Source organism: Echiichthys vipera, assembly GCF_963691815.1.
Source record: "Echiichthys vipera genome assembly, chromosome: 2".
In the NCBI taxonomy this organism is placed as follows: Eukaryota; Metazoa; Chordata; class Actinopteri; order Perciformes; family Trachinidae; genus Echiichthys; species Echiichthys vipera.
In genome coordinates, this window is record NC_139827.1 from 11,648,211 (window position 1) to 11,674,638 (window position 26,428).

General features: G+C 39.3%; 1 protein-coding gene across 1 annotated transcript; it reads left to right on the plus strand.

Annotated features, from left to right (window-relative positions):
* On the plus strand, window positions 1–25,787 carry tbc1d9 (TBC1 domain family, member 9 (with GRAM domain)). Its single transcript, XM_083923590.1, has 21 exons — window positions 1–705; window positions 7,624–7,734; window positions 9,795–9,913; window positions 11,157–11,385; window positions 12,292–12,553; window positions 13,143–13,350; window positions 13,993–14,199; window positions 14,334–14,498; window positions 15,360–15,510; window positions 17,656–17,870; window positions 17,966–18,083; window positions 18,178–18,463; window positions 18,595–18,724; window positions 19,034–19,132; window positions 19,894–19,962; window positions 20,365–20,605; window positions 20,791–20,856; window positions 21,182–21,268; window positions 22,813–22,881; window positions 23,932–24,035; window positions 24,126–25,787. Exons 1-21 carry the CDS (start codon window positions 585–587, stop codon window positions 24,924–24,926), a joined length of 3,858 nt encoding a protein of 1,285 aa, XP_083779716.1. The 5' UTR covers window positions 1–584; the 3' UTR covers window positions 24,927–25,787.
* The last annotated feature ends 641 nt before the right edge of the window (window positions 25,788–26,428 follow it).

The following is a 26,428-nucleotide window of genomic DNA, read 5'->3' on the forward strand; positions in this document are numbered from 1 at the left end:
AGAAGGAAGAAGCACATCTGCTTTACTGCCGCCTTTACTGTACAAGTGGCGTCTTTTTTTGACTCCAGTACACGGACGGGCATCGCAGCCGGGAGGAGCAAACAGGTATTTCACTGTTCATTTTTGATCGGCTTCAACGACGTTTTCTCTACCAAACACAGCCACGCGAACATCGGCAGTGACGGGATCGCACCTGCCTCGGAGCATGGACAACAAAGACTGATCCAGCACTGCGCGGTGCGGCACCAAACCGAGCCAGGCTGCCTTACGAAACCTCAGAGACATTGAATACATTTAAGAGCCCGTGCTGCACACAAGAGGCTGGTGCAAGTCGAGGTCTGTGTGCAAGACATTTGGCGTTGGACTTCCATATTGCAGGCCCATCCGAGGCGATTCGTGCCCGAAGAAGGGTTTAATTATAGCAACACTTTCAGGCGCGTCTTACTTCTCGCTCGGACATCCAACAGTAGACGATATTTGAAGTGTCGAGGAGGGAGATATCAAGGCCTACTCCTGACCAGTTTGATGGTCGCCATCAGCAGGCATCTGTGTTAAATGTTCCCTTAAAAAAAAACAGGAGAATTATGTGGGTCAGTCCCGAAGATGTGTTGCTGGCGGGCGCGTTATGGATCACCGAGAGAGCAAATCCATATTTCATCCTCCAGAAACGGAAGGGCCACGGGGATGGAGGCGGGGGGCTGGCGGGTGAGTCCTATTATTAGGCTATATAATGCCAATTGCAAAAAAAAAGACTTATTTAAATTCATGGGTTATTGCTTATGAAATAGGGATCGGTTGACTGTGTGTGTGTGTGCGTGTGTGTGTTGATGTTTGGCATGAGGAAACACATGGACAGGATACAATGTGAGGAGGATCACATGACCAATCAGTTGTCACAGGTGGCCTTTGTGTCTGTTAGAAAATGTTTTCCTTAACGAATTGATTTAGTCTCACTTATCAGTCAGCTTTAATTGCGAATAAACCTTTGACCAAATGCTGCTGACATTAAGTGACAAAGTCCAGCAAATCTACCCTCTGATCATAAAATCGTAGTGTGGGGCACTGTTTTGTGTTGCCTGCGAGAAATAAAAGACGTTTACACAATGCAAACAATAGTAGTTGCTGTTCTTGTGCTGCTGCTAATGGCTGTGCAGTCTCAACAACAGTGCATTGAGACATGTTGGTCTGTTTGCTTGTTCATGCTGAATCATTCCCCTTCTTCCTTCCCTCACTCCTCCTCCTCTCTTGCTTATTCTAACCAAAATGGGTCAAGCAGCAGCAGGAGCATGAGGAGGAGGAGGAGGAGGAGGAGGAGGAAGGACAGGTTATGACTGGCTGAGGTTCCCTGTTTTCTCTCTGAATTTTGTAATATGGTTCATTATTTGATCTGAATTCAGCTGGTTGCAGTGAATCACAAAGTGTTGCACTTCCCCCAAGTTTGATTGAGGAACTAAAGGGCATCATACATGTTTTGGTACATTGACAGATGAGATTTTTGGGGGTCATTGCATGTTTTCAATCATCTTTTTTCTTTTCTTTCTTTCTTTATTGTCTCTTTACTGTCTTAACATTATCTATTAATTTCAATTTTATATATTATTTGTTGTTTTTACTCTTTGTAAAAAGCGTCATCGTTTAACTCAACTTGTTGATGTGAATTAATATCTATATGTATGGATTTCTTTGTGATTTTGCCTTTGCTCTTGCCGTCAAAGCACTTTGTAAACTTTTGTTTTGAAAGGTGCTATATAACTAATTCTATTCAAAAGGACAATGCACATTAATAATTGTTGCACTGATAGATGAGACGCTGTTTAACATCATTGGCGAACTAAAGGGCATCATACATGTTTTGGTACATGACAAGTTTGACAGATGATATTTTTTGGGGTCCTGATTTTTGACATTTATATGTGATACAGTCATAGAAAGGATAACTTGAGCTGTGTTTTCTTTATCCACATAAAATAAGAGATTTTTTAAAACTATGGCATGGCCCCATTTGTGCTGTGTGGTAATTTGATTGAACAAAAAATTGGAATAAAAAAATGTTGACACACCGGGCCTCAAGATTAGGTAATAAGATAAGATATTCTTTATTAGTCCCACAGAGGGGAAATGTCTTATTCACAGCAGCAAAGTGGCCAGCAAACATAGAGGAAGCATCAATAAGAAACAATAAATTGTAGAATAAATATAGAGAAAAATATGAACAATATAAACACAAGGAAATATAAAAAAAATAAGAATAACAAGAACAATATATACAGAATGTTTAAGTATTTTAAATTATAAAGCAAGACCAACTTAAAGGTCCTTATGTCAGGTGATATTGCATATTTCCATGACACATTTACAATAAATCACAAACTAGATGCTACACATTGAACCTGGGTCTGTTGGCTTTTGTTTGACATGCTGTATATGCAGTGAAATCTCACAGCCTATACCAGTATAAGTTAGGATTATGTCAATGGTACGTTTTTTTTTCGCCCTGAGGTAAAAACGTCGCCTCTATCACTGATTTGGTCCGTGTTGATCTGCTCAGTTTCTGTTACCTGCTGGCTTCAACACTAGGGACTGTGATGCGAACCAGTCTGACTTCTATCATATTCATCTTCTAATTTGATGTAATGATATTAATATATATACTGTGATGTGTACCGTGGCCTCCAATTTTTTTTTTTTGCTTGTGACACCATAACTACAGTACAGGCAGCCTCAGTCCTTGGTGAGGCCTTGCTTTGGCAACACGTATGCTAAGTGACTCTAGGGGATGATGTCACTGTTATGTAAATGCTGAGCTTGCTGACTTCTTCTGTGTGCCAGTTGGCACTCGGCGCCCGGTGACACTGGCACTGCCAACAAGCACTTCTTCCAGGGAGAGAGGCAACCAATCAGCTGCACCAAGACGGAGCATTTTTACGGAGCCAGGCACAAATCTGCATGTTCAACGTAACCAGGCTCGAGCTTTGATGTTGGAGCTGGCAGAGGGCCGGTGCCCTTTGGTGGAAAAAGGCAAATGTGTTTTTGCTTTGCTCCAACAAACCACTACTCTGTTGTTTAATTAACATTGTGAAACATCTGTACAGTCGCTGCATGAGCAGAGAGTTGAACATTTGTTGTATTTCCTCCAGAGAAAATTGAGAAATAATTTAATACTGGTAAGGGTTAAGGATAATTTGGGTTTGAACATGGAGAAATGGGAAAATGAATCTGCATCTCTTGTGTGTTTGGAAAGTCAAAGAGAGGCTCTTCTAAGAATTCTGGGTCTCCAAATGTCTTCACCTCCGCCACAGTTTTATATGAACTCCAGTTCACCTCATTTACCTGAGGAAACATGATAAAGGATTCATCTTGGAGGAGCATTTGGATCCCTCGAATGTTAAACTGTTGTTGTTGTTGATTCCTTTTTAAGACTCAAAACCTTGTTGGATAACTCAGATTAATGGTGTTCGTACCAGTTAAGACTATTATGCATTCAGAGAATAGTACTGTGGTCCTCTGTTGTGATTTAAAGGTTCTCTGTGGGGATTTGGAGCAATGTTTTTTTATACATTTTTTTATATTTTGTTTATTCTCTTGTACTGGTAATCAGATACAGATAAATGATGTCAGAAATGTGCCAATTAATGCAGTAGTGCGCCGGCAAAGAACATTGAATGCAAGCAAACATTAATATTTAACAATGCAGGTTTCAAACTTTTAAGAAAAATGTCTGCAGATGATTTATGAGGAAGGAAATGCATTCAACAATACATCAGGATATACACACGAATAAAACCGTAACGTTCAGTTTGTTTACAAGAAAACTCCACAGGGAACGTTTCAAGACGATTACAAATACAGTTTGACCTTTTTCAAGTAGCGGGTCTACAGTATGGGATGTACCTGTTCAGTTGAATGTAATTTGCATGACACATTTAACCTGATTCAGCTCTCAACAGTCACTTACAGTGTTATCTAATAAGTGAGTTTGCATGCGCAATGTTTTGTTGGACATTGCAGAGCGGGAGGGACATCTGAAAGGACGTGCCGCATCCAAAGTGTCCTTTGTTGTCTATATGTGGCCATGATAATTATTAGTCCGTTTGTTCAGAGAGGAGACAAGTAGAATGAGGAGAAACAAAACCTGAATTCATCAGGCTGTAAATAACCTCAGAATCAGGCCATCATGTCAGTTGTTACACAATTTTAAAATAACACAATGATTTAAATGATTGTACAACACGGTCTGGCTGGTAATTACTGTATGTTTGACTCTAAGTGTGTCACGTCAGACAGTTGCTGACCCCGTAGGCCACATGGATACTTGGGGCATTTTGACTTGTTTCATAGATGTTAGTTAATAGATGTACAAATGTTGATGAAACTCTAAAATAGAGATCATTGCATATGTGGATGCTGAGGCTGATATTACCAAGTGATGATGGTGATTATATACAGTATATATTTGCCCGTCTCAGGTTTCTGTTATGTGAAGAGGTATTGATTTTAAGTCTGAGGGAGATTGGGCTTCTTTATTTGTTCTATGCAAACACATAATACACCAGTAACCATCCCCCCAAGCTGTTTTGGTGGAAAGAGGATATAGACAAAAGAAAATTAGTCGTTTTTTTCTCACATATTGTTGGTTTGTTCTCCTGCTCTTTCACAGAGCGAAAAACACTTTCAGAGAAGGTGATTAGTTTCGCTGTAACAATAGGGAGCTCCGATTGTGTCCGTGTTTCTGAGAACAGCACAAAGCATCACATGATTTTATACCTTGTTATGCCCACAAGGAGCAGAAATAACAGGTGGAACATGTAACCATGACGGCAGCGTGTTGTCTTTGTTTTGTAGGTTATGCGCCCACTCATTCAGCATGTGGAAGAAAACTATCTCTGGAAAGGCAGAGGTGTCAGTTTGGAACAGACAGTCACACAGACATTGGTGTGATGACTTATTGCTGCAGAGGCATGTGATTTTTGGAGTTGCTGGTTGTAAATTAACAACTCATGTTCAATCCGCACCTTATGTTTTGGGTTTCACTTATATCGTTCTTACTGGAGGATGGAAAGGGGGGATGTCAAGTGGTCTCACACTTTCGCTGGTCTCCTTTCTTGTGCACAACCCCCAAGTTTCCTGCGTTAAACCTCAACTCACACTTCATAGACTGAACCATTCATCACATGCTGTATAACAGAAGTCCAAATTAGCTACTTTCCATGAATTTTTATCCACAAGACGTCAAGAAAAAGATGATACTCACATTTAGGGGTACCACTTTGGTGTTTTTATTTTGAAAGGAAAACCTAACACATTACTGATGAACCTTTCTGTTATGACTGTTTTAAACCTTGTGATTTTGTTTTGCCAAAGAGGAAGTTGTCTTCACACTCACAGCAGCTGTTTGTTTCTGACAAAGGAACTTAACTCTAAGACTAAAGTGTCAGGCTGAATTATCTTGTTAGTTTCCATGTGGTTAAGACTCCACTTAAGCTGATTAACTTCCTCAGCCCTGTGTAACAGTTTAAGGTATAATATTTGACATTTCTGCTTTAAAATGTCTAAAAACAACTAGACCTATGCTATGTATTTTTCTACATACAGTATGAACATAAAGAGGAAAATTGAAGTTATGTGTAGTGAGGCAGAGAAGAATGGACAAGAGGAGAATAGAAGGCAGACAAACTGTCGTCCAAGGTCTGTAAATGACGGAGGGTCAGTGAGTTTAATCCACATATATGTACTTATTTTATTATTTCAATCTGTCCTTTTAAAACTGGTTTTCCTCTGCTAAGAAAACATTTGAGCGTTGCGCGCTTGTCTCCTCTCTCTCTCTCCCCTTCCTCCCCCTCACCCTCTCTGTGTGACTCATATTGTGTTTGCCCTGATGAGCTGCCGAACAAAAATAACATGTCTCTCATGTTAGTTGAACGTATACCTACTCTGAAGCAAAGAAAATGTTCACAGCCACCAACAGCTCGGAAAATAGAATCACAACGGCAAATTATCCAACTACAGGTTTCGCAGTTTCAAGTGATTGTGGCTCCACTTTCTAACTAGGAACTTGTATAAGAGGTTTAAGTGCTCTCAGATCAGTTACAGCATTAGCTGCTATTAAGAACATACATTATGGTTTCAAGTCTGTGAAACTCTTTTGGGCTGTGGAGCCATTATTAATCAAGTCATTAGTAAAGGGTCAAAGGTTTCTGTTTTTCATAATAAACCGGCAGCAAAAGCGAGTATCATCTGCAGATAATGTCATTAAGAACATAAAAGGTTCGTACAATAGTCCATAAGTTAAACTGTTATTAAGATGTTAAAGGTATCAAGGGAAGGTTTCCTGTTTACATTCAGTGTTTCTCAACAAAAAGTAATTGTGTGTATTATTGAAGTGTTTTGAATGCATTTCCTTCCTCATAACATTCTCAAAGTATTTAAATATTTTTAATTTGTGTATACATACTACAAACTAATGTCATAGTAAATTGTTTTAGCACCTAGTATTCAAAAACATTTGTGATATTTACTTACTTAAACACTTAACAAATAACGGGAAATGGTGCAACGTTAAACTTGACAAATGGAAATCAAAATGATTCCTTTAAAGGAGCAGTGTGTAGGGTGAAGTGGCATCTGTAGGAACGTGCAACATGGCGGGCTCCATGGAAGAGGACGTGCTTCATATCAGACATGACGGGCTCATTTTAAGCCAACAAAAATACAGCAACTCTTAGCCTTCGGATGATTATGCACTAATGAAAACATAATTATGAATATCATATTCCATTTCTGCCAATAGATCCCCCCTAAATCCTACACACTGGTCCTTTTTTAAGGCTGATTCCTTCTTTTGTTTTCCAAGATCTTTCTGGAGCAGTTTCACCACCACCTACAATTTATATATATATTTTTACAGCTGTGAGCAGCAAGATCCTCCAATTCATTTGTGGATTTTCTTTTGTGGGAGAATCAACAGCACTCTCAAAATCAAGCATATTTAGTATGCAAACCTTCTGGTTGAGTATGTTGTCATCAAGGACATGTTTTCCTTAATTTTCTTTTCTTTACGAAGATGCATTTGTTGCACAATGGCTCTTCATTGTTTCATTTCTTTAGCCCGTTCATCTTTTTCTCAGGTGACTTATTTATTTTATCATCCTCTCAGCTTCTATATTCGTTTGATTTATCACCTGCATGGCTTCAAATAAAAATATCACATTTAGTTATCATGTCTTGAGAGTCAAAAATATGCAGAGCAGCGATCTAACACATCTGACAAGTAAACGTATGCATTTAATAGGTCACAGGATGTTTTTCATACGTTCAAATCTTAAAACCACAAGACTTCATGGGTTTCTCCCTCGCTTAAGCATAACTAAATGGCCTGAAAGTATAAGGGCAATTAAATTTGTTAGGCACATCACATGGTCATTTCTGGTTGTTACGTGTCTGTAAGGGCTTTTGTTTCACAGCTGAACACATTTATAAGTTAACTTACATCATGAGCCTATTTTTAGTGAGGGTTTCATTGTTTTTAGACCAACACAATAAGTTTCTTTATGCTGCCCCTGTGAAGTAATCTGTATTAAGTATTTGTTTCTACGTCTTTAATATGAGGATTTTGGGCTCTTGCAGGTTTGCTGGTTGGGACCCTGGATGTGGTCTTGGACTCCAGTGCTCGAATGGCCCCATATAGGATCCTGTACCAAACTCCTGACTCTTTAGTTTACTGGATCATTGCTCATGGTACGTGCACTTTTTTAGCTTGAACGCTGTCAGTAAATGCATGTATTTAATGTATCCTCCAGTCTACTTTTTTGTCGATTTACAACTCTTCAGTTGCTTTTATCTGCACATTTAAGTCATACAGGCACAGTATGTCTTTTTCCAGGAAAGAGCCTTCTGGGTTTTTACCCCCTGCACATCCCTCTCCCAGCCACCACACAACACATAATGCTTCAACATCCTGCCTTTTCCCATGTTAGCTGCTGAATGCCAAGCATTACATCATGCCCCAGTGGTTTTAAAGGGCAGGATTACAAGACCGGGTGCTGGAATCAATGCTCAAATATGAGTGTATGTTTTTCTGCTTATCACTTGGTGGGGTTTCATTGTGATTCCATGTCATCTGCTGGTGTCTCACAATAAAATGATCTGCATAGTCTATGTATGCAAAGCAGCAACCACTCTCCAGACTGATATAAGCAGCTCTCTTCTCTTTCATTGTCCTTGTCATTGATTATGGGGTCATCCCATCTGCATGTTAGAAAAAGCTTTGACACTTCAAACACAAAACCAGGGCTGCAACTAATAATTATTTTCAAATATCTATTAGTTTGCAGATTCATTTCTTGATGAATCAATCAATCATTTAATTAGAAATGTAAGAATGGTGAAAAAGCCATTTCCTGGAGCCCAAGTTGACTTACTCAAACTGCTTATTTCTCAGACTAACAGTCCAAAACCTTTAAGGTACTTTATAAGTTTACTATCAGAAAAGAAGAAGACAATCGGCAAATAATCACATTTGAGAAGCTTGGACCGGTGATTTTCACTGTGCTTTATGTGCATATACAGTATGAGAGAGTGGAGGGGAAATAAAATGCAACTCACTCGTTTTGGAAATGCATAGAAATGAGTCAGGATGATGCTTGAAAAGATTATGATGTTAAGATCAAACTGCTGTAATTAGAGCTGTAATGAATATTTCAAAGCTTCTAAATCAAAATTTGAATGCTGCACAAATTGTAATTTTTCTGCCTGTCTATTCATTCGATTTAATTAGTATCTATTTAAGTAGTAGTATTACTGTCTGTAGAATAAGATAGCCGCAGTGTCTGCATAATGTTTTTGTCACGTGTCAAACATTTCCAATAACTCCAGAACGTTCATCAGTGCTTCAATTCATATTTGTTGAGGTTTAGCCTTTCCAAAAACTTTTTTGCTACAGTCAAAAAACTATTTGCTCTGTTGCTTGCTGCACACAAAGCCAGGCACGCACCTTTTTTTTTTTAGGGTGATGATTTCACTTATGACAGAGAAATATTTGGCTTCATTCAAAAACCTCCATTAGAAGCTTTAAATGTAAAAATATATATATTTTCGGTTCAGCCCTAGCTGTAATTATCTGCAGTTTCAAATTGAATGAAGATGGGAAACTATTGAGACACAAAGATGAGTTTGTTTGTAAATGTGCAACCATGTGTTTAATTCAGCTGAACCCTACTAAATGTGAATATATGGAATGAGTGTTATTTGTGCCTCCTTATCTGAAATGGAGGCCCAGAAGACTAGCCTGGCTTTGAAATGGCAATTGCCCTCCCTCTCTACCCCTCCCTGTCTTTAATTCCTCGGCCCAGAGATAGAGGAGAGTGGAGCAGTCTGGCAGACGTGGCTAATTCAGTGAATGTGCACTCACTGAAGGGCTGTTTGCAGCGGTGCTGAGGGATAATGGGCCACAGTGGCAGCCATTACTGCGCTCAGTTTCTCCTGCAGCCAAAATAAAATCTGTTTTGACCTAACTGATCACTGATAACAGATGACAAAATTACCATTGTAGTGTTGCCCTTACTACATGGAAGATCTGCATTTTATTTTACTCTTGACATCCTGCACTGATGCTTTTGCCATTATTAACCTTCCTTCAGTTAAAGAGGATCTCTCAACTCACTTTGTAAGAACGCAATAGTCATTTTTTTCCATAACTGTACTGTACTGCCAGTTATTTGTGAAACATTACTCCATCATGCTCCTCATGTGAAGCCAGTGGCTGAGTGCTCTGACTTTCCCTGCTCGTTCCTCTGCAGGAACCTCCCGCAAAGAGATCACAGAGCACTGGGAGTGGCTGGAACACAACCTGCTGCAGACTCTCTCCATCTTTGAGAATGAGAATGACATTACCACCTTTGTCAAAGGAAAAGTCCAGGTAACCGCTCACCTGTTCCATCAAAAATGTAGTTTGATGTTTGGACTTTAAATTTAGATGTCCTGTGTGAAAAAGTGAGTTGGTCATTTTAGACGGAAATGGTGACATGTTATGCATTTGTTGGTTACTGACATTTAGAGTGTAGAGCATTTACAGGTGCTGGATCAAAAATAAACGTATTATCTAGTAACCACTGCAGAGCAGAACAGGAAAAATAAAAAATATAAAATAATATAAAATAAAAATATAAACATGACCTTAGGTAGTTGTGATCTGCATGATCTGAGAGTCAATGTGCTTCCAGACCGGACCAATCAGAGGAGAAATATTCCCTAAAGGGCATAGAGTTTGACATAACTTGCAATAGGTTAAAAAATATATACAGTATTTTTTTTCAAGAACATGTTGAAGCACAAAAATCTATAAAATATAATACATTAATTGCATGATTTTATAATCCATTTTATTAAAACATAAATTGTTTTAATTTAAATTACTATAGAAATTCAGAAGTCAAGACCAAACCTTTATGATATTAACATGCTTTATCTGGCAAATTTATACTGAACAAAGTGGAATTTATTCAGATATTTACCTCCGCCAAGGACGTCATGTTTTCAGCTCTATTTGTTTGTATTTCTGTGAGCAGGATTACGGAAAAACTACTGGCCTGATTTTAATGAAACCTGTTGGAAGGGTGTAGCTTGGGTCAAGGACAAACCGATTTAATTTGGGAGGTCTGCGCTGTCTGCATGCTCTTCTAGTTTTTAATGTCATTTTAAAAGGAGAATTAAAGAATGGAGAGGGCATTTTACGTTGTTGACATTACACGATAATGGGGACGTGTCCAATTTTGAAAATAGTACTGAAAAGATTGCCAGATCTTGGCGAAACTTCTGGTTGAGTAGTACTGTATAGTTTTAGCTGCTTGAGTTTAAGGAGCCTCATAACATCCTGCGTTTGTGAGATGGTGGTCCAGTCTTTTTTTTTATTTGCATACTTTGCTAGCAACTGCACGTTAATCTATTCTCATCTACACTTTTCACACGTTTTGCCAGTTTACTGCTGGTGATGGAGCTTATGGAGTACTCAAAACTGTACTAGCCCATGCTCGATGCATACAACAATGTGGAATTTGAAATTTAAACACATCAATCACAGACAAATGCTATTCATGTCACAATCTCAATGCTTCATCATGTCCCAGCTCATTACCTGTGTGTCTCTTTCCATCTTGCCTTAGGGCATCATTGCTGAGTTCAACAAGAACCAAGACGTCAAAGAGGACGACGACACAGACAAGTTTAAAGAGGCCAGCGCAAAGTTTCGTAAGCTGTTTGGGATGCCAGAGGAGGAGAAGCTGGTTAACTATTACTCCTGCAGCTACTGGAAGGGCAAGGTGCCAAGGCAGGGATGGCTCTACCTCAGCATCAACCACCTCTGCTTCTACTCCTACTTACTAGGAAAAGAAGGTTTGATGCACTATCAGTTATTTGTATGTATGTATGTATGTGTCCATTGCCCTTTCTTTGTCCATTTCCTACTGACATCTTTCTTTACCAGACTTCACTTTTGTTAATGTCTTCAAGCGAATGGGTGGGTTGACAGCAACAGGATCTTTAATTGACATACGTACTGGGCAACACCTCAGAGGCACAGTATATATGTTTAATTTTCCAGTATTTGACATATTGCTCATACCGTAGTCTTTAAGTAAAGGTCAGATAATCTTCTGTTTTGCTGGCAGCGATTTCCATGATTTCTTTTATTTTATTTTTAACTAGCAGCCAATAGCATTTTAAAGAGATATGTGTCCGCTTCTCTCGGTTTTTGGCCATGCATAAAACATCTTCCAAGTTTCTTCATGATCTTTTTACAAAAGCGTGCCGATGTCATAGAAGATGAAAATGATAACTCTTTTTTTAAGCCACACTGATTTGTATAAATTTAAACTTTGGATTCAAAATATAGGTGGTATTTGTCTTTGACCAATTCCTTCTTCCATTTATTATGATATGAACAGATCTGTGCATCTATGTCAGATCATTTGATTGATCATGTGAATAACTAACTAAATCAAATATCCTCTGTGTTTTATTTCTATTGTCTCTGACCTGGAGACATCTGAAGAAATCTTTTTTTTTTTCAAAGGTATATTTATTTGAGACTTAAAACTATTATCAAGTTAGTTGCAGTCATTTTTACACACCAACAGCTTAACCACATATTTTAATGTGCATCATTTTATTATTCTTGAATGCTAATCAAGTTACAAGTCTTAAACCAAATCCAGAGGGCTACTTTATTCCATTGGTTTGTCTTATTGTGTCAATCCATTCTTATGTCTCTACCTTTATTGTCATTTTTGAAATTTTCAGTCAAACTAGTGGTGCGTTGGGCAGATATCACCCAGCTGGAGAAAAGCGCCACCCTCCTGCTACCCGATGGGATCAAGGTGAGCACCCGCATCAACGAGCACGTCTTCTCCGTCTTCCTTAACATCAATGAGACCTTTAAATTGGCGGAGCAGCTGGCCAACATCGCCATGCGCCAGCTCCTGGACAACAAAGGCTTCGAGCAGGACCGCTCCCTGCCAAAGCTCAAGAAGAAGTCACCCAAGAAGGTGTCCGCACTAAAGAGGTGAGAAAGAACTGATGCAGAGTGGGAACGATTATGCACATCAATAATTAATGCTGCTTAATGATGTTTATGACATGCAGTCGATTGAACATTAATGTGTTATTGTGTGCAGAGCAGTTGGTTAACTAGACACTTAACAACAGAGGATGAAAGTCTAATTTGGTGCTGCAAGTACGAAAGCACAATACACACATGCTCGGAAACAAAAGGGTATAGTGCTTTTGAAATCTAGTGGACCTCTGCAAGCCCTCAAAATGGCCTCCATATCTTGTTTTTGCTTGTTCAGCACATTTTATATCGGCATAATTTAGTTTCACTGCAGCCTGAGTTTATATGAGGATTGCTCTTGCACAACTCCACTGTATCTACAGACAGTTCATTGTCTGTGTCCGAATTGTGTAAGGAAATGAAACTATCCAGTTGACTGTTATTGTAAATTTAACAGGGTAAACTGTTAAGGTATTATTTTTTGCATAGAGTACGTATAATAATTTTGCCTTATAAGCACTGTGATTATGTCAAACCAAGCTGTAATGTACTTTACATATTTACTGTCATCTAATATGACTCTTTATTTTCCATCCTTCAGAGATTTGGATGCGAGAGCTAAGAGTGAGCGTTACCGCGCCCTCTTCCGTCTGCCCAAAGATGAAAAGCTGGATGGACACACAGACTGCACCCTGTGGACCCCCTTTAATAAGATGCACATCCTGGGACAAATGTTTGTTTCCACCAACTACATCTGCTTCACCAGCAAGGAGGAGACGCTATGCAGCCTCATCATCCCACTACGAGAGGCGAGTTGTGTGTCTCCGTTTGTTTTGTTTACAGCTTGCAAAAGATGGTAAATGTAGTAATAATAGGATTTACAATAACTGGAAAAGATAAAGTTGTCTGTTGTGTTTGATAACGTCGGGATGTCACTGTAAAAAGTACATAATGTAAATACTAGTTTCCATTTAACGCTTGTCGTTTACTAAACTGTGTTGAACTATTTAAACATACGGGTTTAGCGAGCTGTGCAAATCTGTTGCTCGGAAGCAGCCGCGCCATCCAATAAAAAGCAGTCAGGTATGTAAACAGGAAGTAACTGCAGCCTCACATTCTGTAACATGTACGTTTAAAAAGTAAAGTTACGAGAGTAAGGGACCAAACAATATAATAAAGTCAGCTAAATGCTAATGCAGGTATGACTTTTTACATATACATGGATAAGTTAGCAGTATTCAAGCAGTTTCCATCGTTACAAACTAGTTTGGTTTACAGGTTTAAAGCTCTTATCATTCGTCCCAACCTGGAGTGAGCTGAAGCAGTTGCAAATGAGGAAAATGCACATTTATTTTAAATTTGTATCATGGAAATCAATGCTGATTTGTGTGGTAAATGAAGATTCCTATTTCTGACACTAAGTACATGAATGTTTTCGGTCAATCTTCCAGGTGCACATCGTGGAGAAGGCAGACAGCTCCAACGTGCTGCCCAGCCCGCTCTCCATCAGTACCAAGAATCGTATGACGTTTCTGTTTGCTAATCTGAAGGACCGAGACTTCCTGGTCCAGAGGATGTCTGACTTCCTGCAGCAGACCTCCTCTAAGATCTACCTAGAGAGGGAGCTTACCGGCAGCCTAAACAGTTCAGACGATGAGGTAAAAAAATCGTTCTTTCATTTATTTTCAATAAATAAAAAATCTCTAAAATAATGTGAATAATTGTGAACAGCAGTGGTGACTGTGTTCATTTAAAAGCCCCAGACCTTGAATATGGTGTCCGTCCCCTCCAGGTGTACTCCCAGCATGGATCCCTGCTCTCCAGCAGCCCACAGCACAGTTTGAGCTCAGAAGGCGAGCGCACGTTCAACCTGAACGACAGCAGCGTGCCCACAGCCACACAAGCCCTCATGACCATGTACCGCCGCCGCTCACCGGAAGAGTTCAATCCCAAGCTGGTGAGTTAAATGCACTCTGTCGAACACACTTAAAAGCAGTTCATCTTGTCAAGCACGGTACGGCACATCGTAACACCTGGTTTGATAAACCTCTGATTTAATCTGCTTCTGTTAAAAACTGTCTCGGCTCCTGAGTTATCACATTGTCATTTTTTTACTTTCTTTTCCACAATTGCCACTTTCACACCATTACACTGCACGGATATTAAGCTGCGTGAAGGATTACTGCTAACCGCATCCTAGCAAGATTATTTTTCCTTCAAGACTGTGTATAAATAAAGCTGGTTCTTAAGCCCAATTCAACTGTGACCCTGAAATATAGAATATTACAGTTTTCATACTTTGTGGAGTGTGCAGAAAATCAGTCTAACCCCTACTCTCTTACATCTCTTACACTTATCTTCTTTTCTTTGTGCAGTAACTTTATCCACCACTTAAGTGCAATAATTTAATCTTACTGCTCATTGCTGTCATATACACCCATACAAATTTTATCTTATACATTTACTCTAAATTCTAAATCTGATTTAATTTAATGTGAATTTTATTTGACCTGTATTCTTACATCTACCTCACATATATTTGACTTAGAGTTTATTGCTTACTGTTTATTGCTTTTTTATGCTTTCTGTATGTAATAAGCTAAGACTTTATTGGTTATCCTATACTGTATTTTTTTATACCTCCCTTGTGTTTTTGTAAGCTGCTGGAAACTCAATTTCCTTGCGGGAGTCATCCCAATAAAGAGAAGTCTAAGTCTGGTGTGGAAGAGTTGAAGCAGAATTCTGACATAAAAAAAAGATTGCAGTAATGGTTCTTGAGTTACTGCATCTCATGAATTTGTTTTCCCTCTGTGCTAAGGCAAAGGAGTTCCTGAAGGAGCAGGCTTGGAAGAACCACTTTACAGAGTATGGAGAGGGAGTGTGCATGTACCGCACTGAGAAGACGAAGGAGCTGGTCCTCAAGGGGATTCCTGAGAGCATGAGAGGAGAGCTCTGGCTGCTCTTCTCTGGTGAGCAATTGTTCAGGGAGGCCTGTAATACTTTAAACACAGGCACAACATATGCTATGTAAATGATTCAGTCATACACTGGACCTAATGAGACCACACCCCGCGTACGTGTTCACACTTGATCAAAACATCACAATACATACTTTTACGCAGGTGAGATGTATCCACAGAAAACCTGTTGACAAATACACAATGTAAGAACAAGATGACGTTACTAAACATTCAGGTTATTTAAGACTGAAATAGTTTTTCAAACATACAGTGCCGCTGTAGCTTAGTTGGTGCTTTAGGCAACATCTGCATTTATCAGAAACGATAATTGGCTTTTCACTTTTTAGCCACTCAACTGAAAAGTGATTGTTCTTTTCTGATTGTTTATTTTGAAGGCCTTTTTTTAATCCCTAAAGAGGTCAAGTTTACAGTATTTGTACAAGATAAAGCCAAAATGTAGAGAGAAAAAATGTTTTTTATGTAACAGAAATACTTTTTTCTTTTTTACACAATGATCACAATGATCACTGTTTAATATCTGGAGTAAATGGGATTTGGAAATTTGCTAGAATTTCATATATATATATATATATATATATATATATATATATATATACACACAAATGTGTTCAAGTGCTCATGAAAAACAATACAAACAACATTTTAAACCTAGCCACTAAACACTAGCTGAATGGAAACTGGACCTGTAGCTTATGACAGTCATTCTGTAACAACATGCTGCATATTCAGGTGTGCACCAGCTCTAGACTTTCCTGTATACAAGCGCAGTCATGCAAGCAGCTTGTACTCATCCTCACCTGATCAGAGCTGGGTTACAGAAAGCTCCTCCCCCTCTCCCCAGTGACCCACTTCTGTCTCACTTGGCTGTCGTCATAGCTACACTGTGTTCACCTTTACTCGCCCTCACCTGCCCCTTCTGAAATTAGTTCTCTTTACAGTAATCGGCTACAAGAATACACATTTACCACACTTCTTTAAAACATTTAGTTAGTGACCTTATTTGTTGTTTAGAGCAAAGGGTGTAAAAACCAGTTTGATGACCTTACAGTAATAGACATGTTTACTGAGGTATGTGGATAACTGTGCTGAGGAAAACCTGGAACATGGACTCATTAAAATATTTATTTCAGGTTTTACTGCAAAGTTATTCACATAACTAAAGTACAGTTAACAAGCAAGTGGCTCTATAAGGCATGTAAATGCCAAATACCAGCACCTTTTTTTAAAAGACATTTATCCTTTTTCTAAAAAGAAAAAACTCAAAATCCAAATTCAAACTTCATCGTTTCAATGCTCTCTTGAAATCAGAAGATGCTCTGTTTAAAACAGTGATATCAAAATAAGACAACCTTGATGTTACAATAAGGATTATAAAGCTAGTGGAGTCTAAAATGTCTCCTTGTAGTTGTCAGGCTGACAATATACAGGGTGCACATTGATACTGAATGACATGACATGACATGACTCAAACTCAGATAATAATCAGTTGAAGGTTTGGTGTTTACCACGATGGTTTACCAAACTGTAGAAACAGAGATCTTCTATTTTGCTGGCTGTGTTTTGACATTACCAAGAACAGTTCTGACCGTTGTTTCCTTTGTTTTCTGGTAAGACGTCTTCATAAATTAGATTTTTTTCTCACCAGCACAATCCTTTCTTTATCTATTCATGCTTTTTTATTAATTTGTTACTTGTGCAAATAAAGATAAAGACTATAAATATAAATTAAAATTCAATAAAAAAAGGAAATTACAACATTTTGCTCCAGAAGCTCCAGTATCACATCTTATTAAAGACCCCATGATGGATATGCAGCCTGTTGGAATATAATATTCAGTGCTTTTTTATTTTAATTTGTTTATGCTTCACTTGTATATGGTAGATGTCTATAATGTGTATTGTATTATAACTTCTTTTTTTTTTTAAGTTGCTACCATCTTCACATATCTTTGTACGTTTGTTGCTGTGACATTTAGATTTCCCCTGCCTAAAAAGTTAAAAAGTTAATCTCATTTTATATGATTTTAGATATTCAATAACAGCTTTGCGGGTAAACCAACCCCATCACAAATACTGTTACCATAGCTGTTGTAGTTATCTTGGAGGACGTCTAACCTCGTGTGGTTTTCATAGGGGCTATCAACGAGTTGGCCACCCACCCCGGATACTACGAAGACCTGGTGGAGAAGTCGATGGGCAAATACAACCTGGCAACAGAGGAGATAGAGAGGGACCTGCACCGCTCTCTCCCCGAGCACCCGGCATTTCAGAATGAGATGGGCATCGACGCCCTCCGCAGGGTCCTCACAGCTTACGCATTCAGAAACCCCAACATTGGATACTGTCAGGTACACACACTCGTGTCTTGATTTTGACATGAACTGGCAGAAACCTTGCAGTCTTTGACACTATTTGAATTTTTACTCCTCCCTTGACACTGAAGGCTATGAATATTGTGACATCTGTGTTGCTGCTCTACGCCAAAGAGGAGGAGGCTTTCTGGCTGCTTGTGGCGCTCTGTGAGAGGATGCTGCCCGACTACTACAACACTAGGGTTGTAGGTCAGTATGCACATGTGCTTCTGTATTTTAGGGTGTTCGATTGTTGTTGTTGTTGTTGTTTGTTTAACAACCTCTTTTTTTTGTTTTTACCCAGGAGCTTTAGTCGATCAGGGGGTCTTCGAGGAGCTCGCCCGCGAGTACGTTCCTCAGCTGTACGACTGCATGCAGGACCTCGGGGTCATCTCCACTATCTCGCTCTCCTGGTTCCTCACCCTCTTCCTGTCGGTTATGCCGTTCGAGAGCGCAGTAGTGGTGGTGGACTGCTTCTTCTACGACGGCATCAAGGTCATCTTTCAGCTGGCACTCTCCGTGCTGCATGCCAATATCCACCAGCTGCTGGGCTGCAAGGATGACGGAGAGGCCATGACTGTACTGGGCAGGTGAGGAAAGGCAAAGGGGACAAAATTTCTGGATTCTGAATAATTAGGGTGTGCTTTTATCGTTCTTCATTTTTATCCCTCAAGCCTGAAAGGTGTCTTGATATTTTTGGTAAATCATTTGTGTATTGTAGATACTTGGACAGTGTGACCAATAAGGACAGCCCCCTCCCTCCCATCCCCCACCTGCACTCCTTACTGACAGACAACGGAGAACCACATCCAGAGGTCGACATCTTCAAACTGGTCCGCAGCTCTTACGAGGTATTTAACCTGGATGATAATTACGTTGTAAACCTTTGTTCTCCTCTGTGAAATCTGCCATTTATTAAGTGCCTCCTAATGGAGTTTTGTCATCCATTTTGTTTCTCAAGGGAGCTATAATGTTCCAGCTTTCAATAAAATGCAATATGTTTCCAGTTTATATGATATGAACTTAAATTAAATTGAATGTGTCTCACTGAGAGGCCCAGAAGTTTCCTCACAATCACCCAACTGTCTTCAGCCGTCCTTGATGTTTCTGCTGCTGTGTTGACCTGTATTTCTCTCCGTTTCTCCTTCTCTTTTGGTCAGAAATTTGGTTCAATCCGTGCAGATGTGATTGAACAGATGCGTTTCAAACAGAGACTGAGGGTTATCCAAACCATTGAAGATACAACTAAACGCAATGTGGTAAGGACCCCCTGACTTATGAATACTGGAATTAGACAAAGTGTACAGTCATTGTATTGTATTTGCCTCGACCGTTCACATTTATGTTTGAAGTGACCTATATCGGGCATCAGTCTGTTTATGGTGTGACCGGATCTCTGCTCTGAAACACATCACACAGCTGCTGACCGTCCACTCTCCTCCCAGTGAAGGAGTGTAGCATGAGTGTATGATAGAATTATAGGTTGTGTAATAAAGATGAACACAGCTTCCAGGTCTGAAAAGTTTCTTAAACCTGAATCTTTTCTTGTTTTCGGCAGGCGGCAACTTCAGTGGTTGCAAAAAGAAAGCCGTCTCTATAGAAGTCAATGGAAAATGAGCCTACTTCTTACTTGATTTATTACCTCAGTAAACATTTTCCAATTACTTTATGGTCTTAATCGCTAATTTCAAGTCTTCTTCAATACAGCATGATGTTCATTTTGTAAATTGTGGTCCCACTTAGAGAAAAATAGACTATAAAGCAGGGGACGCTTTAGGGCGTGTCTACCTTGTGATTGACAGGTCACCGTGCTAGTGACAGGAAAGAGGTTTAGCGATACATTAACACGGTACTGTGTGCATTAAAATAGACGTTAACTTGTTTTTGTTTGTTGTCTGTGTTAAAGTCTTAGGACTTCACATCCTAACCGACATCCTTGTCATTATTAGATGCTCTCTGGCTTCACGTTATTCTCTTTCTTCTATTGTTACTGAATGGAGTTTTTTTTATTATATTTCAGGTCAGGACTATTGTAACAGAGACTGCCTTCAGTATTGACGAGCTGGAGGAGCTCTACGTGCTCTTCAAGGTGAGCTACATCTAACATATTCACGTTGTGGGACTCCCTCTCACTGTTCTGCCACCATGCTAAAGGTGAAGAATAGACAGAAAAACACAGTCATTTGTTCTATTTTCCTTGAGCTTTTCTTGTAGTGCAGGTCTGTGAATAAAACATGTTGAAGATATAATTTTCCACTTTAGTCATCATTCATAATATTTCAGATTATTCCAGAGGGAAATTGTTTTCTAAACATACTGCCAAAGTGTGCGTGGTAGGCTATTTCTCCAACATGCCAGAATGCAACTATGCTAATGGTTATTGTTTAGTCCGCATTTATCTTTAAAATTGGCCTCTTCAAACTGAGTAATAACTAGCTCTATCTATGTCATTGGCGTGCCTGATATTTTAGAGTTCTCTTCTTCTCTTCAGGCGGAGCACCTGACCAGCTGTTATTGGGGCGGCAGCAGCAACCCCACAGAGCGCCACGACCCCAGCCTGCCCTACCTGGAGCAGTACCGCATCGACGTGGAGCAGTTCAAAGGCCTATTCAACCTGCTGTTCCCCTGGGCCAACGGAGTCCACTCGGATCCCCTAGCTCTGCGTTTCTTCCGTCTCCTTGACCAAAACGGGGACGCCCTCATCAATTTTCGGGAGTTCATCAATGGCCTAGGTATGTAGAGTGAGTTTGTGTGTGATTGGAAATCTTTGGAATAAATAGTCTGTAACAAAGTTTGACAAATAGATGTGTTACACTGTCATGACTCTTATTTAAGGTGGTATTGCATCCAAGATGGTGTGTCACATTCGGAGCAGTTCAGATGTGTCTGATCTCTAAAGCTTGCTGGTGTGTTTTAGGTGTTCTGTGTCACGGGGACCTCACTGAGAAGCTGAAGCTCCTCTACAAGATGCACGTCATACCTGGTAAGTGTGCATTGATGCAGTTCAGTGATCCTGGAAAGTCGTCTTTAGGACACCGATGAAAATATTTCATTTCAGTGGAGCAGGATTATTAGCTGTGGAGAAAAGAGGAGTCTCAGTGGAAAATGTTGAGCTCTTTGTCTCACGTCACTGGGCAAATCACTTTCTCGGGATTACCTTTTGTCAGCATGCTTTTATTTTCCAATGAGATAACTGGCAGAAAATAAAACATTTAAACTACTCACTGTAGGTTTGAAGTGGATTAACATGTTGATAAACAGATGAGAATGGTTCACGTTTTCACAAGTTCAATTTTCTTTGCCTCCAGAAATCCCTCATGAACCAGAAGAGCCCGACTCTGCCTTTGAGGCCACTCAGTACTTCTTTGAAGACATCACTCCAGAAACGTCTGTTGGTAAGTAGATCAGATCAACTGTTTTTGGGATCAGATTTTGAAATCAGAGATACACCAATTTTTCTGACCACCTTCTCAACATTTATATACCCCCCCCCCCCCCAAACTTTATGACCTCAAGGCAAAATAATAAAAAAATCTGAGAGATTACAGATGAAAAAAAAAAGAACTACAAAGATGGGTAAATGAATAAAACAATACTGTATATGAAAAAAAAAATAGAATAAAAGCTCTGAACCAAATTCATAGTAAAGAAAAAGTACATGCACTTCTAAAAAAACAAGCTAAAAAAAGCAGGAGAGATTTCCCCTGAGTCATTTGTTGGGCTGTTTTTCCGGACTCGGTTGGTATTTACAATATAAAGGACTTGAGATTGCAATCATAATATTTGCATGAGTGAGATCACTTTTGTGGTTAGAGGCACGTCATGCGATTTGCTGCCGAGAAGTGTGGTTTCATTAACCCTGAGGCCACAGACATCACGTGCAGATGGCATTGTGCACACTGACAGTGATGAAAACAAATGTGTACACAAGTAAATTATGCCGACACATGCCTGCAGGAGAATCCGGTGTTGAATATGCATGAGAGAGGAACTGCCTCAAACACCTTTTCTGATCTGAAAGCTGTTGTTTGAACAATTAAACTTTCAGTAGTCTATGACGTTGTACTGTTTAACTACACGCTGTCCTGGGTGAAGAGAAGTAGAGCAGGACTCTGATACAATATGCTTGTCTTCCAAATATAGATGATGCTGCTCATAGATGGATGCTGAAAATTCAGTCCAACAAATGGATTTTGTTTTAAATATTATTTTTTATTGACATGTTTGATACAAACCATACAAAATTAGACATTCAAAATCTGACAAAACATAAACACATGCACACACACGAGGAGGGATAAAAGTGGGACCAGTTCATCTTAACCAGATGTCAAGGACACAAAAACTCACAACAATGCATATCATCTACATATGACTGATAGATGCAATCCCTTGGGAATAGAAATAGACCATACATAGAACAAAACAAAGAGAAACAACAAAATCAGTATGTAAATATACTGTAAAAACAGTCAATTTGCATCCAGTAACTGCAAAAAGGGAACCCATTTATTTGGACATTTGGATACATTTTTTGTTTGTTTTTTTGTTGCTAAAACCATGCCCATCTATAGAGCTGTTGGTGTGGAGGGAGGAGTCCTCTGAGCATCCAAAGAGACTCAAGTCTCTGTCAGGAGAGAGAGTCCTATGATTTTAAAAAAAGGCAAATATTTTTTACTACAATGGATGGACAATGAGTGGATAGTTCCAGAGTAAATGCAACAATGTTCCATCATTTGATTTACATTTGTCACAAATTGGAGACACAGAGGGGTAAAATGTATGTAACATGACCTTTTAGAATAATGAACAGTGAATCATGGTGAACTTTCATTAACCTTGAACAACTACGACTAGTCCTCCATACTTTATCAGGCAACAACTATGGAAGTGGATCATCTAATTGAACAAATGTTGAGGTTTGATCCTCTTTCCTCAGGTCACGACTCAAAGTGCAGAAGTGAACGGGATGACGGCTTTGTCAGAGTTACATTTAAGACTGAAAAAGGTAAGAAGCATATTAAAAATGAATATAAAGGCCTGAATGAATGTATGTAACACAACACAGTACATAGTGCCATTTGTTTAAAATGAGCGACAGACTGTTTAGTCTCATTCAAATGTAAATCCACCAAAGTGTGAAATTACCTTTTAGGAACCGAACACAATTGATCCTGTTTGGAAAGTCATGCATTTAGTTTCCTCCAGTATGTCTGAAACATGTGATGAGAGGATTTATCTACGATGCAGCAACAGAAATTAGGTTCAGCTCTATGCTTATAACAAAGTCTTTAATGGCAATACAGCAACAAGTAATTCAATTTTATTTATAGTGCCAAATCATAACAAAAGTTATCTCAGGACACTGTACAGACTAGGTATAGACCACACTCTATGACTTATTTATGATTAACATAGACCCAACAGCAGACATTACCCGTGTTTCCGTTCACTCTTTTTAATGTGGATTTTAAAGTATCATGTAAGAAAATCTGTATTGAAACACGGAAATTTGATAAAACTTTTTCAGTTGCACGAAAAATGTTTATGCTCGCTTGAGGAAGATTTTGCTTTTGTCGAAAAAGACTTGATGTGCTGAATGGGATATGGAAATGCTTTTCATGACTGATCAGCAGTTGCCAAATAAATGAACAAATGACTTGACCAACTAAACCAAATTCCTGAAGACCTCATTATTTGTCAATCATGCAAGGGTTAGATGGCTCAGGCGACTTTTGTTTCCAGAGCGTGACCGATGAGTTCTTTGACTCTGTTTTACAGATGTGTGTAGCTGAGAGTGCCAAGTTCTGATAAGACGCTGTAGCCTCGTTTATTCACTTCAAACCAGTTGAGAGAAACATAATTTATTCATATTTCTTTTTTGCAACATTTCAAAAGTTTGCTTAAAATTCACTTGACAGTTGAACGGAAACACAGCTACTGGTAGCATCTTTATGTTTAAGAAAAATCTCTCTCTGTAGATAGATAGATAGATAGATAGATAGATAGATAGATGAATAGATATGAGTTAATAAGACATTTGTTGTTTATCTTACAGTGAAGAAACTGAACACTCCTGAATATCGCCATTACCTGAAACTGTGGAACCAGGAGACAAAACCTAAACTAGAAAACACAAAAGACCTTCCCAAGCTGAATCAGGTAAGACCTCACCCTCTGTATCGGTTGTCATATACAGTAAGTGCATAAGAAACTCAGTAGTAACTGACCTCTTGTGTTTTTTCCCTCCAGAGCCAGTTTATCGAGCTTTGCAAGACCCTCTACAGCATGTTCAGTGAGGATGTTGCAGAACAGGAGCTCTATCACGCCACAGCGACAGTCACCAGTCTGCTGCTGGAAATGGGAGAGGTTGGGAAGCTCTTCTCCTCCTCTGGCAGGAGGGACCACACCATGGAGGGTAAATCAGAGGCGAGCATGCACACAAGAGATGCGGCAGGCCCCAAATCCAGCACGGAGGCCCTGTTCCAGCAGCGGGGCCAGGGAGATGGCTTCGCACCTGCAGGTCTGGAGAACACGCCAAGCCCCTGTGAGGAGGGGAAGGGGGACGAAGGGAGCGAGCACCTGCCACCAATGCAAGACATCAAGCTGGAGGACTCGTCTCCCAAAGACACAGGCACATCATCCGCCATGCTTATCTCGGATGATGAAACCAAAGATGACACTTCAATGTCGTCTTACTCGGTGCTCAGCGCAGGCTCCCACGAGCTGGATGAGAAGCTGCAGTGCGAGGACATTGCAGACGACACAGTGCTGGTGCGCAGCGACAATGACACCGCCGGTGAAAGAAGTAACCGACCTCACGGCGGTGGACCCCACGACAGAGGGCTGCCTCACAGCACAAGCATCGATAAAGACTGGGCCATCACTTTTGAGCAGTTCCTAGCCTCTGTGCTCACCGAGCAGGCCCTGGTGCATTATTTTGAGAGGCCAATGGAGGTGGCGGCTCGCATAACTAACGCCAAGAATGTGCGTAAAGTCGGGCGCCCTCAACTGCTGTCGACAAGTGACTATGAGATCTCGCTATCTGGCTGAGATTTGACACACTGACTTTTTAAAAAGGGAAACGTGATTATCAGTCATTGTGTACAAATGTCTCTGAGTTTTAGAGGACAACGAAGGTCTGTGTATGTGTATCATAGTTGAATGAATGTGATCAAAAAAACTGCTCTTAGCGATGTATTTTACCAGATGTGAAAGACTTTTATTATAACAATCACTAGATCCTGTCAAACTAAGAGGGAACAGGACATTAATACTAAGCTTCGCTCAGATGAAATCAGTGTGTCCATGTAGTAGCTGTACTTTATAAGACATTATGCATAGGTGTTAATATCGTAATCTCTAGTACTATTAGGCTATGTATATGTAATAGTCCACAGATACAGTACATTTCTAAACTGGGATATTAATAGTCTACAGACGGTCGCTGAACACTATCTGGTCAAACTGTCCCTTCCTTACTTTACGATTCCATTCACAGTTAATCATGAGTCTCATCAAACAACAGTACGGACAAATACACAACATAGCTGTGAAAATTCAACGATTTAAGTGAATTTAATGTGTTATCGCATAATGTGTCACTTTGGCTGTCGATTGAAACTGTTTTCTTTTTCACACACACGCCTACGACTTCCTGAATATTCACTTCCCAGAATCATATAATTCCCAATGATTACACTAGAAAATGCTGTTGAATGAGAAGCCTGCACTTTCTTTACGTTTACCACATAATGTGATCCACTAATATATTATGGCCTTTTTGTGTTCTTTAACATGTTTTACCTTTATTTGCGCTGTACATTTTTTTAACATTGCTGTTTTCAATTTGTTTTAATGTGAATATGTTTTTTTTATTTTAAATGTCCAGGTGTTTTTACTCTGGATTCTGATGCATTGTGTAAAACTCATTAAAGTTACAGTATGATTGATTTAATGCTGCACAGTACAACGCCTCAAGCCTTTTTCATCAGATTTGAGTGCCACCTTTTAACCAAAAACAGTGTTACTGCCATCTGGTGGAAGATCAGTTATGCTACCATCATTCATTTACTAAAGTCGTGATTTTCTGCCATAAAATATGAATCACAGATGTAGAAATTTGTGATCAATTGTTGTTTTTGAACTAGTTTAACCTGTTATTTACAAAACATCAAATTGGTACTTTATTTCCTACTGCACTCACAGTTGTAAGTGAACTAAGTGCATTTTAAGGTACTTTACTTGACTATTTCATTTTTAATGTTATACTTAATATTTATACTTTACTAATTTCACTTCACTTGAAGGGAAACTACATTCATTTGACAGATTCAGATTTTATATACAGTATATGACATGATCAGTTTCCGAAATTTGATGTACAGTGGAGGAAGAAGTACTCGTACTAGTAAAAGTAGCAAGACCACAGTGATGAAATACGATACAAGTCCTGCGTTCATTGTTTATTAATGAAAGTGTAATAAGTGCAAAAGTGTAACCATCAAAATCTACTTAAAGTACCAACAATTAAAATACTCCTGCAGAACCACATA

Bases quoted from the DNA above. Each gene is read 5' to 3' on its own strand.
- tbc1d9 (XM_083923590.1), top strand. From the start codon at position 585: ATGTGGGTCAGTCCCGAAGATGTGTTGCTGGCGGGCGCGTTATGGATC. The intron at 14,200-14,333 runs GTAAAAAAATCG...CGTCCCCTCCAG, and splicing joins TAAACAGTTCAGACGATGAG to GTGTACTCCCAGCATGGATC. The intron at 18,464-18,594 runs GTGAGGAAAGGC...TGTGTATTGTAG, and splicing joins GCCATGACTGTACTGGGCAG to ATACTTGGACAGTGTGACCA.